Genomic DNA, 14,057 nt, shown 5'->3' with positions numbered 1-14,057 from the left:
GCGCAGGAAATAAAGCACAGCCACAACAGACAGACATTTCAGTCAGTTTAATGTTTTCTAACATTACCATTTAATTCTTGCATGGCCATTAAACACAATTAAACAGTTACATGGACAAGCAGTGTCACACTAAGAGCATAGGTTCTAAGAAGCAAGAAGCAGCGATGGATAGGCAATGACAGCGGCAACCGCAGATGTTATATGCGTTTATGATGGAATTTCTAGATGTTAAATTGTCGGAGCTTCTTCTGTAGTAGTCTTTTCTTCAAAAACTTGAATGGAGATGTGGTTGGATGTCATCTTCTTCTACTTCAGACTGGAGCTCCTCTAATATGAGTTGTCTGGCCAATTTGATGTTCAGTCCTTCGTTGTAATGTAACTTTCTTTTCAACTCAAATTGCCGTTGTCGCTCTTGTTTGTCCAGGAAGAATTTGCTGCTATGCGCACTGCTGCTTTCTTGCTCCTCACCCTGATAGCTGGTCCCAAAGGTGTCACTGGCTGCGAGCTTCTTCGCTAAGGTATCAGCAGCGGTCATGGCTTCCTTTCCTTGAACTTCACTCATGTTGTCTTCTCCGTCATGTGGCACACTGGCGTAGGGATTGCCGGGCTCGTTCGTCTTCATTAAGTCATAGTCTTTGTAGGATGGATAGTGGGTTGCTAGTATGTTGGATTCGTCCCACTTCTGTGATTTCTTACGTTGCAAATCCTGAGCGCCAGGTCTTCCCGATGGTTGGGTGGAATCCTCCACTGAAGATGTTGAACTCTTGTTTTTGAGTATCCCCTTGATGGGCCGGTGTGAGGTGGTGGAGGTTGCCATGACTGGGAAGCTGAGGGCCAAGTTAGAATTGGGCCGACGCAGCCACTTGTCCGCACTCCGCACTCAAGCAGGAGCTAGATCTGTCTGGCAGACAGGCCCTCAGCACCCCAGTAGCAGCGCCAGGGTTGGGCATGTCACAAAGGACACAGTGAGATAAGTCACAATGCACCCTGCTTTCGTCACTGCAGCAGCCGTGGCTTTGCGGCCCTCTCTGGTCGCCATCTTGGATTTTTCTTTCTTTGTTTTAAAGAAATGTAATAGGAAAATACCCATTTGTGGTACATGAATGAGAATCATTACTATTTGGGGGCTTCTCTACACTCTGTGCACAGTGAAGCTATGTGAAACATCTTTCTTACTATCTAACATTTAAAATTCACTTCTTAAATTGGAAAGATGGGAGACTTCTCCCCTATGCCCTCTCCACATAAATATATGTACTTCTCCCATATGCCCTCTCCACATATGTCCCTCTCCACATAAATGTATGTCCCCTGTCCCTCCTGTCTTTGTCTGTGTCTCAGAGAATAGCCACACCAACAACTGCTTAGACCAGTCGGGAGCCTAGTTGCATCTCTATGTCCAGATGAGATGGCTCGCTCTTTGCTCTAGTCCTCTGATGCTGGCCTACATATTTTAAGAAACTCATTTGATCTCTTCTACTGCCATCCTATTTTAAGTCATTACCACATCTTGGGGTGACTGTCACCTCAGCCTTTGAATTAGATCCTGGACAGACCTCCCTGCTGCTTTCCAATCTCTCGTCCACCCTCTCAGCACAGAAATCTTGAAATCCTTTCACCCTCTTCAATCACTTGTATAATATCCTTAAAATCAAGACCTGTTCCCAGAACAAAGCTTGTTCAGTCATCCATCTAAATCAGCAGTTCTTAACCTGTGAGTTGTGACCCCCCTTTGGTATCAAATGACCCTTTCACAAGGGTCACCTAAGACTATTAGAAAACACAGATATTTCCATTATGATTCGTGAAAGTAGCAAAATTAAAGTTATGGAATAACAATGAAAATAATTTTATGGTTGGGGGTCACCACAGCATGAGGAACTGTGTTAATGGGTCACAGCATTAGGAAGGTAGAGAACCACTGCTCTAGAGCCTTTTCCCAGCAAATTCAACCGACCAAACACCAAGCTTTTGAGTTAGCCTTTCAATTCTAAAAACATTCATGACATTTTCTGACCAAAAGCCCTTTTAAGATCCCCCTGAAGCCTTAACTATGCCTTCAGAAATTGCTCTAAACATTATCCTAGGGCCAAAAACTGTCTCTCAAAGCAAATAGTCCTACCTGTACATTTCTGCCACCTCTGTTCCTTGGCAACACTTGAAGTCATTTAAAACATATTTAAAATATATATTGGAGGCCCCCAGGCAGTGGGACTGGGACCTGTCCTTGGTGCATGAGCTGGCTTTTTAGAACCTAGGGCCTTTGCTGAGACACTTTGCTCAGCCTTGGTGAAGGGAGGAGGGGACTGGACCTGCCTCAACTGAATCTACCAGGATGGGCTGAATCCTCAGGGGAGACCTTGCCTTGGAGGAGGTGGGAATGGGGGGTGGATGGGGGGAAGGCTGGGGGGTGGGAGGAGGGAGGACAGGGAAATCCATGGCTGATATGTAAAATTAAATTAATTATAAAATAAAAGTATTTATTAATATATATATATATATATATATATATATATATATTGTCTGCATACAATAAATAGCAAATACTGAGAAGAAAGGATATAACAAAGACCCACTCCTCTGACCTGACTTTAATCAGGCTTCTTCAAGCCCTCAACATGTAAACCCAACCATAGGTTTCCCCACCTGCTGGTACAGAATCCAATTTGAACTTAAATCTTATTGTCAATTTAGTGAAACCCCCACTTGGTTCTGACACCATTGGATATGTGACCAAATTCCTCATGCTAAATATACTAGATAATTGGTCAATCTGACCTACTTTAAGGAAGAGTCCTGGAAGTTCAGTCTATCAAGAACACCCTTACTCCTGTTGTTTCTTATTAATATTCCAACCGTTGACTCTCCCCATCTAGCCTTTTGCTATGAACTCAAATTTGTCGTGTCAGAGATAAGTTCCATTTCTCTTTCCCTCTGGAAGATTCTACTGCAGTGGTACTCAAATTTGTTTACAAAATTCAGTACTGAATATAGTCTCCCATAATGTCTTTATTAGGCACAATGAATTTTTTTCCCTTTAACAGTTTTGGTGCCAGTGACTTGGATAGGATCAGTTGTACCATTAGAAAGTTGAACCTCTTGCTCTGAACTACATTGGACACCTCTGCCTTCACGTCTAGCTGTACTGATTAAGGAACCCATACCATGGGTGAGTCTAACTCCTGAGCTCTGGATAATAGTCTGCTAAAGCATCTTGCAGATACATTCTGATTGTTATGATTTTGGGTAAGAATGTGCTTTGAAGCTGGGATAGAGTCCTGGTCTTCTTTTGAAAGGTATTTATGGCTGTTTTCTGTTACTAGATCTTAATGACACAGACTAAGAAAGGTATAAAGAACAAAAGGTTTGATTCATGGTTGTGAGGGCTGGGAAGTTCAAGACTGAGCAGCACTATCTGGCAGTGCTGTTCTGTAGATTTTGAAGTCCCTGGTAAATATCAGAGAGCAAGACACAGCTCCATATCTTGGGTTCCTTTTCTCTTTCTGTAAAATCATACTCTTACTGAATTAAGGTCCTAACCTAACAGCATCATTTAATCTTAATTGCCTCCCAAAGGCTCCACCTCTAAACACCATCATAGTTGGATTCAGTTCTTACTCTTTTTGTATTTCACACACTAACAATTTTATTTCAGTATGAGTTTGGGTGGGACTATTCAAGCCAGGATTTTCTAGGCTAAAGTTCTTCTTATTGGCTTTTTGTAAGGGTTGTCCTAGCTCCTGGGACTGCCTCTGAGCTGGAAAATTCTTCCTGGCTCTTTTTCTAAGTCCATGTGGGGATTACACCTGACTCTGTAGAACAGAATTCTTTTCTTAAAGAAATTAAATGTTACATGTATGACTGTTTTGTCTACATATGCATCTGTGCAACATGTGTACCTGGTACCCATGAAGGCCAGAAAGAGGGCATCAGATCTCTGGAACTGGAGTTATAGACAGTTGTGAGCTGCCACGTGGGTGCTGGGAATTGAACCTGTGTCCTCTGAAAGTGCAGCCAGTGCTCTCAACTGTTGAGCCATCTCTCCAGCCCTATTTTCCTGGTAACTTTTGAAGTCTTTCTTTCTTTCTGTTTCATCCTACTTCTCCTATAAGAATCTCCCAGTCGGCTCCCCAAACCCCTGATAACTATGTGTTTTATCAAATCTGACTATTTCATTTCTTACTGGCATGATTTTGCTAAGATAACTTGTAACCTTAGTTGTCTCTTTGAGAAATGTGAGATCTCCCTCACTAGCTTCTGTAAGGCCTCTTCCTTCCCATCATCTCTGATCCTCTATTCCTGTTGCCTCAATGGTTCATTATTCCAGCTCCCTTGAATCCTTTGAGATATCCCATTTCAATCGCCTACCTCCTTCAACTCTGACCAACCCACATTGTCTGTCGTGCCAGAAACAATGAGCTGAAGGCATGAGGAAGGGGTGTTAAAGTTGTTACCAGACCATAATTGATATAAAAATTTAAATAAAATACATGTGCAGTGATAGAGACCGAAAAACAGTAGGAACATTCTCAGAGAGAGAATCTGAGCCCTGAGAGGGAATGGGGTCATTTTGTGATGGTTTAGAAAAGTTGCTTAGTCTTAGCCTGTGAGCCATTTGTATAGTTTCTTATCTGGGCCAATAAGAAGTGGCATGCTATGTCCAGAAGACACTGTTTCATGATCTGTTTTACACACTCACTGCAGCTGGGGTGGCAAAGTACACAAGCTCTGCAAAAGATTCTGCCTGTCAACATTTCATCATGGATGGCTATTGACAATCAGTGGCCCTGGGCAGAAGGGGTGTCACTTTCTGTTGTAACGTAACCACTGATAAGTTGGCCGTGTTCCAGGAAATAATCTCCCACCCATGCTCATACACATAGCCTAATTTAAATTCAGTAGATTTTACACACACACACACACACACACACACACAGAGAGAGAGAGAGAGAGAGAGAGAGAGAGAGAGAGAGAGAGAGAGAGAGAGAGAGAGAGAAGGGGGATGAGAGGATAAAAGTAGAAAGGGGACTTGTTGAGAAGCAGGGATTGGTGATGGAAAGAAGGAGGGTAAGGTGGGATGAATGAGGCAGGATAATTGGGGATAGGAAAGATGGAATTTCATTATATCTATGTATGGAACTGTCAAAGAACAAAAAACTAAGTATTTCAAACATAGAAAATGTTTTAAATTTTTGGAAAGAAATTAAAAATGGTATAAAAGGAAGGTAAAGTGGTTCACTAATGAATTTCTACATGGATACAACAAAATAAGTTACTGGATATTTAGGGTAAATAAAGTAAATCATTAAAAAAAAGAAGTGGACATCTCCCTATCTTGTTAATTAGTAATATTTACAGTTTCCTTTGTCTTTTCTGAAACTGGTCATTCAAGTTCAGGCTCCAGGAATCATTAAGATTTCTACTTTAATTATATGTGCTAAGCACATCACATGTCACTGAGTGTGGCTTCAGGTATTTAGGGTCTGATGGTTAAAGTATGGACATATTTACTTTTGTTTTGGCCTCTTTTGTCTCTATATTTTCCCCTTGACAGATCAGCAAGATCAAATCACTAAAAGTGAAGACATTCTTTTCGTTCTTCTGGAACTGCTCCAGAACTGAGAAGGGGTGCACTGTGTAGCACAAATCTTAAAAGGTCTTATTAATAAAAACAAACTTGGAGCCAGGTATTGGGCTGAATGCTGGAAGATCAAAGAAGCAGAACAAACCACAGCCACCTCACCTTGCCAATTCCTCAGCTGATCCTGTTTCCCCAGACTGGATGCCTCTCAGCTGAATTGTTTGTTGCTCAAAAGCCTAAAAGCTTAACCAGGCTCTAGTTTCTCATCCTCACACCTTAAATACCTTTCTGCTTCCTGCCATCACTTCCTGGGATTAAAGGCTCTTGTTACCATGCCTAGCTGTTTCCAGTGTGGCTTTGAACTCACAGAGAACCAAGCAGATCTTTGCCTCTGGAATGCTAGGATTAAAGGCGTGTGCTACCACTGCCTAACCTCTATGTTTAATATTGTGGCTGTTCTGTTCTCTGACCCCAGATAAGTTTATTACGATGCACAATATATTGGGGAGCACAATATCACTACATTTCCCCCTTTTTGTGTAAAATTTAAAAAAGCTTATAATACAAGAAAAACTATATCCAATAAGTATATACAATATATACAGTCAAGAATTACATTAACAATGTCTAGTCCATTAATGTTTGACAGATTCAGACAAAAAAATTTCATTACTTATCCTATGTAAAACAAGCAGTTCTTTTTTAAAAGCAGATTCAATAATCTCACTTTTTATCTTATTATAGCCATATTCTCTTTTTTTTCATAATAGATTCAATAATCTACCTTTTGTCATTTTTATATCTTCCCCTTTTTCTTTTTAGAGTAGATTCAATGATCTATCCATTTATCCTATTATTCTTTATCTTTTTTCTCAGAGTAGATGCAATGATCTACCTCATAGCTATATTCTTTTTCTTTTTTTAAACAAAAACTCTGAATCTAATCTCCTTGTTCAGCTTTTTTTCTGACCATTAACTATTAACAACTTGTAACCGACCATCATAAACAATGACAATATCCATAACTCAAACAACCAAGAACCTCCCATCCCACTTCTTGGAAATGTGGGCGTCATTTTCTTAAAATTACTTCCTGCTTTCTGGGGGTGAAAACATCTTTAGGGGATCCTGAAAAAGAAACTTTTTGGGTTAATTGTCAAGTCCTGTGTCATTTGTCCAGTCGCTGCATAATGGGAAAGTACAGGACTTGTCACAAGTCCTTGCTGGAGTAGTCTGTCAGGCTGGATCATCTCAGCTAGCCATCTCGAAATCGTCCTGAGTAGTTTGTAGTTCAAAGCCCATCTTTCCTTTCTGTGGTTTTAATCATCTTAATGGCTTTACCATAGTCCATGTGGAATCACCTTTGTGGGATCCCATCATCCTTTTGAAGATTTCAAAATTGCTGTTAGGTGTGGTCATGGTTCCTGCAGATTTTTTTTTGTGCCTCCTCTGTGGTTTGGAGCAATCACAGTCTGAAAAATGTCTCTCGGAACCATGAATGTTCTTCCCTAGGAGAGAAAATCTTCACAGCAATTGCTCCCCACCATTTGTCTTGTCAAACTTTTCCAAACTGATCTTTGCTGATGCTTTCTTGTAACACGATGTTTCTGGCAATTCTTCTCTGAACCAGCAGCAGTAAACCCTTTGTCCCAGGTAGCAGCATCAACGCAGTCACCAACATGATAAGAAGAAACCAGCAACTCGGAGCAGCAGTCGCTGCTTCCATGGTCCTACCACCGTTTGTGGCTTGGTCCTGGTGCAGCTTCTCCTTAGAAAGCCTCCCAGACTGGTCTCAAACTCAGGATCCTCCTGCCTCTGCCTCTTTCAGCAAATCCTACCGGTGTGTGCCACCACAACTGGCCAAGTATAACTCGGGCCTGAGCTGGGGCCCACAAGGCCACAGGTAAGCAGCTTTTTCATGAATTCGTACCAAGAACGTTGGGCACCAGATGTAGCATGAATTGTTAGAAGGTCTTGTTAATAAAAACAAATTCAGGCTGGGTATTGGGGTGAACGCTGGAAGATCAGAGAAGCAGAACAAGCCACAGCTTCTTCACCTTGCCAATTCCTCAGCTGATCCTGTTTCCTCAAACTGGAAGCTTCTGTGTCCTCATCTAAATGGATCTCAGCTGAACTGCTGCTAAAAGCCTAAAAGCTTAACCTGCCTAGTTCCTGGTCCTCATGCCTTATATACCTTTTTGCTTTCTGCCATCACTTCCTGGGATTAAAGGCTCTTTTTACCATGCCTAGCTGTTTCCAGTGTGGCCTTGAACTCACAGAGATCCAGATGGATCTCTGCTCTGGAATGCTAGGATTAAATGTGTGAGTGCCACCTTTTTCTGGCCTCTATATCTAGTGGCTGTTCTGGTCTCTGACTCCAGATAAGTTTATTAGGGTGCACAATTTTTTGGGGAACATAATATCACCACAAACCTGTATCCAAATTAATTAAAAGGCAGAGAAAGAATTTCCAAACTAACAAAATTAGAAATGAAAAGGGGGACATAACCACAGAAAGTGAGGAAATTCAGAGAATCAAAAGCAGCATACTTTAAAAACATGTACTTCATCAAACTGGAACATAAAAGAAGTGGATAGTTTTCCTGATGCATATCACTTGCCAAAATTATATTAAGATCAGAAAACAATTTAAACAGACCTATAACATGAAGTGAAATAGAAACAGTCATTAAAAGTCTCCTAACCAAAAAGAAAGAGAAAGAAAGAAAAAAGCCAAGGGACTAATGGGTTTAGCACAGAATTCTACCAGACTTTCAAAGAAGAATTAATGTCAATACTCCTCAAATTATTCCACAAAATAGAAACAGAAGGAACATTGCTCAGTTTATTTGACAAGGCACAGTCTGTCTGATACTCAAACTACATGTCCTTCTGAGTCTGGGTTACCTCACTCAAGATGATATTTTCTAGTTTCATCCATTTGCCTGCAAATCTCATGATGTCATTGTTTTCTCTGCTGAGTAGTACTCCATTGTGTATATGTACCACATTTTCTCAATCCATTCTTCAGTTGAAGGGCATCTAGGTTGTTTCCAGGTTCTGGATATTATGAATAATGCTGATATGAACATAGTTGAGCATGTGTCCTTGTGGTAAGATTGAGGATTCCTTGGATATATGCCCAAGAGTGGTATAACTGGGTCTTGAGGAAGAATTATTCCCAATTTTCTGAGAAACCACAATACTGATTTCCAAAGTGGTTGTCCAAGTTTGCATTCCCGGCAGCAGTGGAGGAGTGTTCCCCTTTCTCCACATCATCTCCAACATAAGCTGTCTTCAGTGTTTTTGATCTTAGCCATGCTGACAGGTATAAGATGGTATCTCAGAGTTGTTTTGATTTGTATTTCCCTGATAACTAAGGATGTAGGGCAATTCCTTAAATGCCTTTCAGCCATTTGAGATTCTTCTGTTGAGAATTCTCTGTTAAGCTCTGTAGCCCATTTTTTAATTGGATTGTTCAGTATTTTGATGTCTAGCTTTTTGAGTTCTTTAAATATTTTGGAGATCAGCCCTCTGTCAGATGTGGGGTTGGTGAAGATCTTTTCCCATTCTGTAGGCTGTCGTTTAGTCTTATTGACCATGTCCTTTGCTCTACAAAAGCTTCTCAGTTTCAGGAGGTCCCATTTATTAATTGTTGCTCTCAGTGTCTGTGCTACTGGTGTTATATTTAGGAAGTGGTCTCCTGTGCCAGTTTGTTCCAGACTACTTCCTACTTTCTCTTCTTGAAACTACATCTAGAATGATTCACCGGGTACATAAATATGAAACATATCATGGGTCGTACCAGAGATGCCACATTCATCTCTTGGGGTAATGGACTACTCCTATTGTCTCAGACCTGGCTTTACCATAGTGACTTTCAAGGTATACCTTTATCTTAGTATACTTGTAATGAAAATGGACCTTCCCATCTCATTATGGTGAAACCTAGGTTTAGTCTGGAGCTAGCCCTATCTGGGTATCAAGCTGCACCAGCCTTGAAGTAAGATTGCAAACTCAAACTGACCAAGAATCAGTTGAGAGGGAAATGGGGACTCACCATTTTGAAAAATGTGAAAGTCAAGGCCTCCCAGATTAGGAAGCCTATTCTGTAGGGAGTAGAGACAGGAGCCAACTCTATCATCCACATACTATTCTTCCTCTCCCTCCAAAGACAAGTGGAAATATGCTGGAAAGGCAGAAATAGTGATTGAGAGAAGAAAAAGTCATACTCATGGTATGTGTAGATTTTCCATGGATGGGCTTCCACTTCCCAGCACACTGCAATAGAGAGTGAGGAACTAGCAGAAGGAAGCCCCTGGAAACTATACATTTTCATAAACTATAGTACACCCTATTTCTTTTTCAGTTGCCTTTAGGACCCACCAGTAGAACTTTGGCTGGAGCTCATCAACTTCAAATGAGAAGTAACACTTTCCATAAGGAGCTCACTGGCTCGCACTCTTCCAGCCCAGAAACCTCAGGTTTCACTGAATAGTTGTCCCATCAGAGACCTTCAGTTGCCCAGGCTGCTAGGCCAATTGACATCAGCACCAGGGTCAACAGAGATCAAGGGAAGCACGGTGAGAGTCCCTATCTCTATCACTGGGCCATCTTTTAAAACATCACAAAAGAAACATTGAGCAGAAGGCCTTAAGATCAAAATATTTACCAGATAACTAATAGAAAAGTTTTAAGAAAGAGTATATAGTCAGGTATGATGGCATATGCCTTTAATCCCTGCACTTGGGAGGCAGGCATATATCTGTGAGTTCAATACCAGCCTGCTCTAGATAGTGATTTCTAGGCAATCAAAACCTAATAGTGAGAATTTGTCTTGGAAAGTAATTATCATAATCACCATCATCATCATCATTGATATATACTGTGAGAGATAGAAACACGGTGAGCAATTTCTCAGAGAATGTATTTATAATTGAGAGTAAATAGGGTGATTTTATATTTGTTGAGATATGTTGCTTAGTTTTATGTTTAGGCCATTTGCATGGTGTACATTTGAATACATAGGAAGTGATATATTTTTAGGGGGCATATTTTTAAATATAATACTTTTATTCACTGAGAATTTCATATGGTTTATTTTAATCATATTCATCCCCACTACCCCCACAAACTCCCCCCTCATTCACTGCTAACCCCTTACCTTCTTTTTTTGTTGTTGTTATGGTGGTGGTAGTGGTGGTTGTAGTTAATAACCTACAAAGTCCAATTTTTGATGCCCAAATATTCATGGGGCCCTCTAGAGTAATATAATCCACAAACCAGGAGTTACAATCTTAAATAAAATGGACTCTCCCTCTCCCAGAAGCCATTAACTGTCAATAATTCTTCAGTTCTGAGTGGCATCTTGTGAGGTCCTCTTCCCTCCCTGTTAGAATCTTGACTGGCTTGACCTCAAATAGATCTTGTGCAGGTAACACAGCTGCTATGAGTTTATAAATATAGCATGGTTCTGTCATGTCCAGAAGACATTATTTTGCTCTGGTTCTCCCTATCTCTGCTCTTACAATATTTCTGACTCTCTTCTACAGTGTTTCCTGAGCCTTCATGATGGAGATGGGGGATAATATAATGTGCCATTGTAGCTGAGCAATCTAATGATACTTACTTTCTGTGCTTTGACCAGTTGTGAGTTTCTGAGTTAACTATCATCCACTGCACACACAAAAACCTTCTTCAACGAGATCTGAAGGCTTCATTAATTTACAGGCCTAGAAATACAAAGTTAGAAGGTAATTTGATACTCTATCAGTCTAGTAGGCTAATAATAGGTGTATCTTTACCCTTTGGAGCTATTAGCTTACCAACTTTGGCCTGGACCAAGGGTCCTTGGCCTGATTTGCTGTACCAGACATGTAGTTCCTCCCATGGAACAGGCCTTAAATCCAATCAGAAAGTCATTGACTGTCCCCAGAACATTTGTGCCACTATCGCACACATATTTGTTCATCAGGGTTGAAGCTGGGTAAGACTGTTGGTGACAGTTTTCCTCTAGCAGCCTACATAATACCTTCTCGTACTGTAAAAACTAGCTCTCGTCACTATAAACTCAATTTCTCCCTAACCTATGACTGAAGTGTGTGGTGTGTTCAGCAATAGAGTCATTAGATAGTCTATTTTATGATTGACACAATTTGCCCTTCCTGAGATTTGACTTTTGTGTCATTAGAAGTTAGGTTCTAATTAGGCACCACAAGTCCCTGGGTGAGGCTCCAAGCAAGTAGGGTCTGATAGTTATAACCCTAGAACTTGGGAGGCTGATGCACTAACATTGTGCCAGGTCACTTTGGGCTATATAGTGAGCCTGTGTTTCAGTATATAAATTTTTAAAATCTAACAAAGAAATAACTGTGTATGATGACTAGCTTTGTTCATTGTCCTACTATGCCTATCTGAAAACAGTTCCCAAAATATTTGGTAGTGTGAAAACTTAGAGTTACACTAAAGTAAATCAATAGTGGATGTTATTAAATATCTAGATAATTTCTAAATTAGATGAACTACTAAAATACTAATTACTGAACCTAAATTTGGGTTTATATTCTTTGAGTTTAATAATTTTATATAGTATAGAGAAGTGAGTATATTGGGGCCTATTAATTATCATGAAAAATTATATTATGTGGGAATTGCATTTACCTATAAGAGATAAAATATGTGTTCATAAAATTTGCTAGTCTGCTTGTATAGGATGCTGCTATAACTTTATAATTATCTCCTCCCTAGTTTTCTCTGCAAAGGAAGAGTTACTTATAGTTAAAAATTATAATCAAGATATGTAATTAAAACTTCTAGAACTAATAAGGGTGAAGGGGAAATGACTATACATAAATATTCAAGGAAGGTAAGATATGTTTTTAATAAGGAAAAGTATACAGGGTAAAAAGAATGTGTTTTCATTAAGGAAAAAAAAACAGGGCAATTTTGTCCTAAAGTAAGACTACAGTTGTTTCAAAATAATGAAGAGAAGAAGAGAAGGATGAAAAATGAATGGATATAAGAAAGTTGTAGAGTGTTTTTAGATACAGAATTTCATGTTTGATCATTTAATAACATTGGATGTTCATTGTAAGAGATTTTTATCATTTTTTAAGAGCTCAATAATAAGACAGATATTGTGGCTCACAATTGTACTACTAGCCCAAGGTAGGCTGAGGCAAGAGGATTGTGGTGAGTTTCAGGCCAGCTTGGGATGTAGTATGAGACCCTTTCTCAAAGCATCAATAAGAAAAGAGCTCAATAATTTATCAATGCAAATCTAAAATTACATTTTTCAGTGTGAAAAGAACACAATTTATTGGATTATTACAACAAGTTTTTCTTGTAATATATTATTAAGCTCTTTTGTTGTGGTTGGGCAATTCCCCTAGGAAACAGTGAGTTCTTTGTCTTATGTAAATAACTTCCTTAACTCTAGAAATCTTGTCAAACTAGTTGCCCTTTAGATTAAAAATTCTTTGTTTCTAGACAATAAGCTCTGCTTTTCCCTTGTTTTCAAAGAAATTTCATTAGGTGCTTGCCTGATTATTTTTACAAGCTAGCAAGTTTCTTCCACCAAATAAGAAAAGGGGCTTATACTGTTTGAAGGAAGGGAAGAATGTCTACTATTGCCTTCAACAAGAAGGATAATTGAAGAAATGGGGAGACTGACCATTAAAACAGGTTATCTGGATGAGGAGTCACATCCAACTTCTTTTCCCCATTGCAAGACCCATGTGACAGACTTTATCCAGACTCTAACAGTCCCCTTTGCAATACTCTTCCTCATGCTCTTTGACAAGTATCATGGCCTTGAATATTCTTCTCTTTATCAGCACATATCTGTTTTGCTTACAACTGCCTCCATTGTCATATCCTTTTATCCTTTGCATTTTGTTGTTATTGTTTGGTTGTTGTTTGCTTTGTTTTGTTTTTGAGACTACATCTCACTAAATAGTTCTGACTGCACAGAATTCCCTCTGTAGTTCATGCTGGCCTGGAACTCATGATCCTCATGCCTCCACTGCCTAATTCTTGGGATTTCAAGTATCTATGGCCATACTCAGCTCTACCTTATCTTTATTACATAATGCTGCATGTGGTACATGGTAGCTATTACAAAACTATTCACTGAGTAAATAAATGAATAAATGAGTGCTAAATATTAGGTAATAGGAAATTGGGGGAAGTGAGACTTTTGGCAATCAATACAGGGACTCTAGAGCCCTTACAGTCAGTTACAGCTTGTTCAGTTAGTCACAGGATATACATGGAATTGGGGATTTGTTACAAAGAGTGACTTTGCCACATTTCCTGTCCTTCACAGGCCTCATTTTTCACAAGGAGTAACATACTTAGAAAAAAAGAAAAGAAATTAAGATAGTTTCACATTTTCCCCTACAGGTAGTATTCACAAGATTTTTTTTCCCTTCTGATAATATTTTGCTTCTTCTTCTCTCCCTCAAGGTCTTTCTGC

General features: G+C 39.6%; 1 protein-coding gene across 1 annotated transcript; it reads right to left on the bottom strand.

Annotated features, from left to right (window-relative positions):
• Positions 1-265: 265 nt before the first annotated feature.
• Positions 266-817, bottom strand: Ppp1r2c (PPP1R2C family member C). Its single transcript, XM_052743382.1, has one exon. The coding sequence runs from the start codon at positions 815-817 to the stop codon at positions 266-268; it is 552 nt and encodes a 183-aa protein (XP_052599342.1).
• Between the last annotated feature and the right edge of the window lie 13,240 nt (positions 818-14,057).

Source organism: Peromyscus californicus, unplaced genomic scaffold (assembly GCF_007827085.1).
Source record: "Peromyscus californicus insignis strain IS unplaced genomic scaffold, ASM782708v3 Scaffold_10__1_contigs__length_136768540, whole genome shotgun sequence".
Taxonomy (NCBI): Eukaryota; Metazoa; Chordata; class Mammalia; order Rodentia; family Cricetidae; genus Peromyscus; species Peromyscus californicus.
The sequence above is the reverse complement of the archived record's forward strand: the minus strand, read 5'-3'. Positions and strand labels throughout refer to the sequence as shown.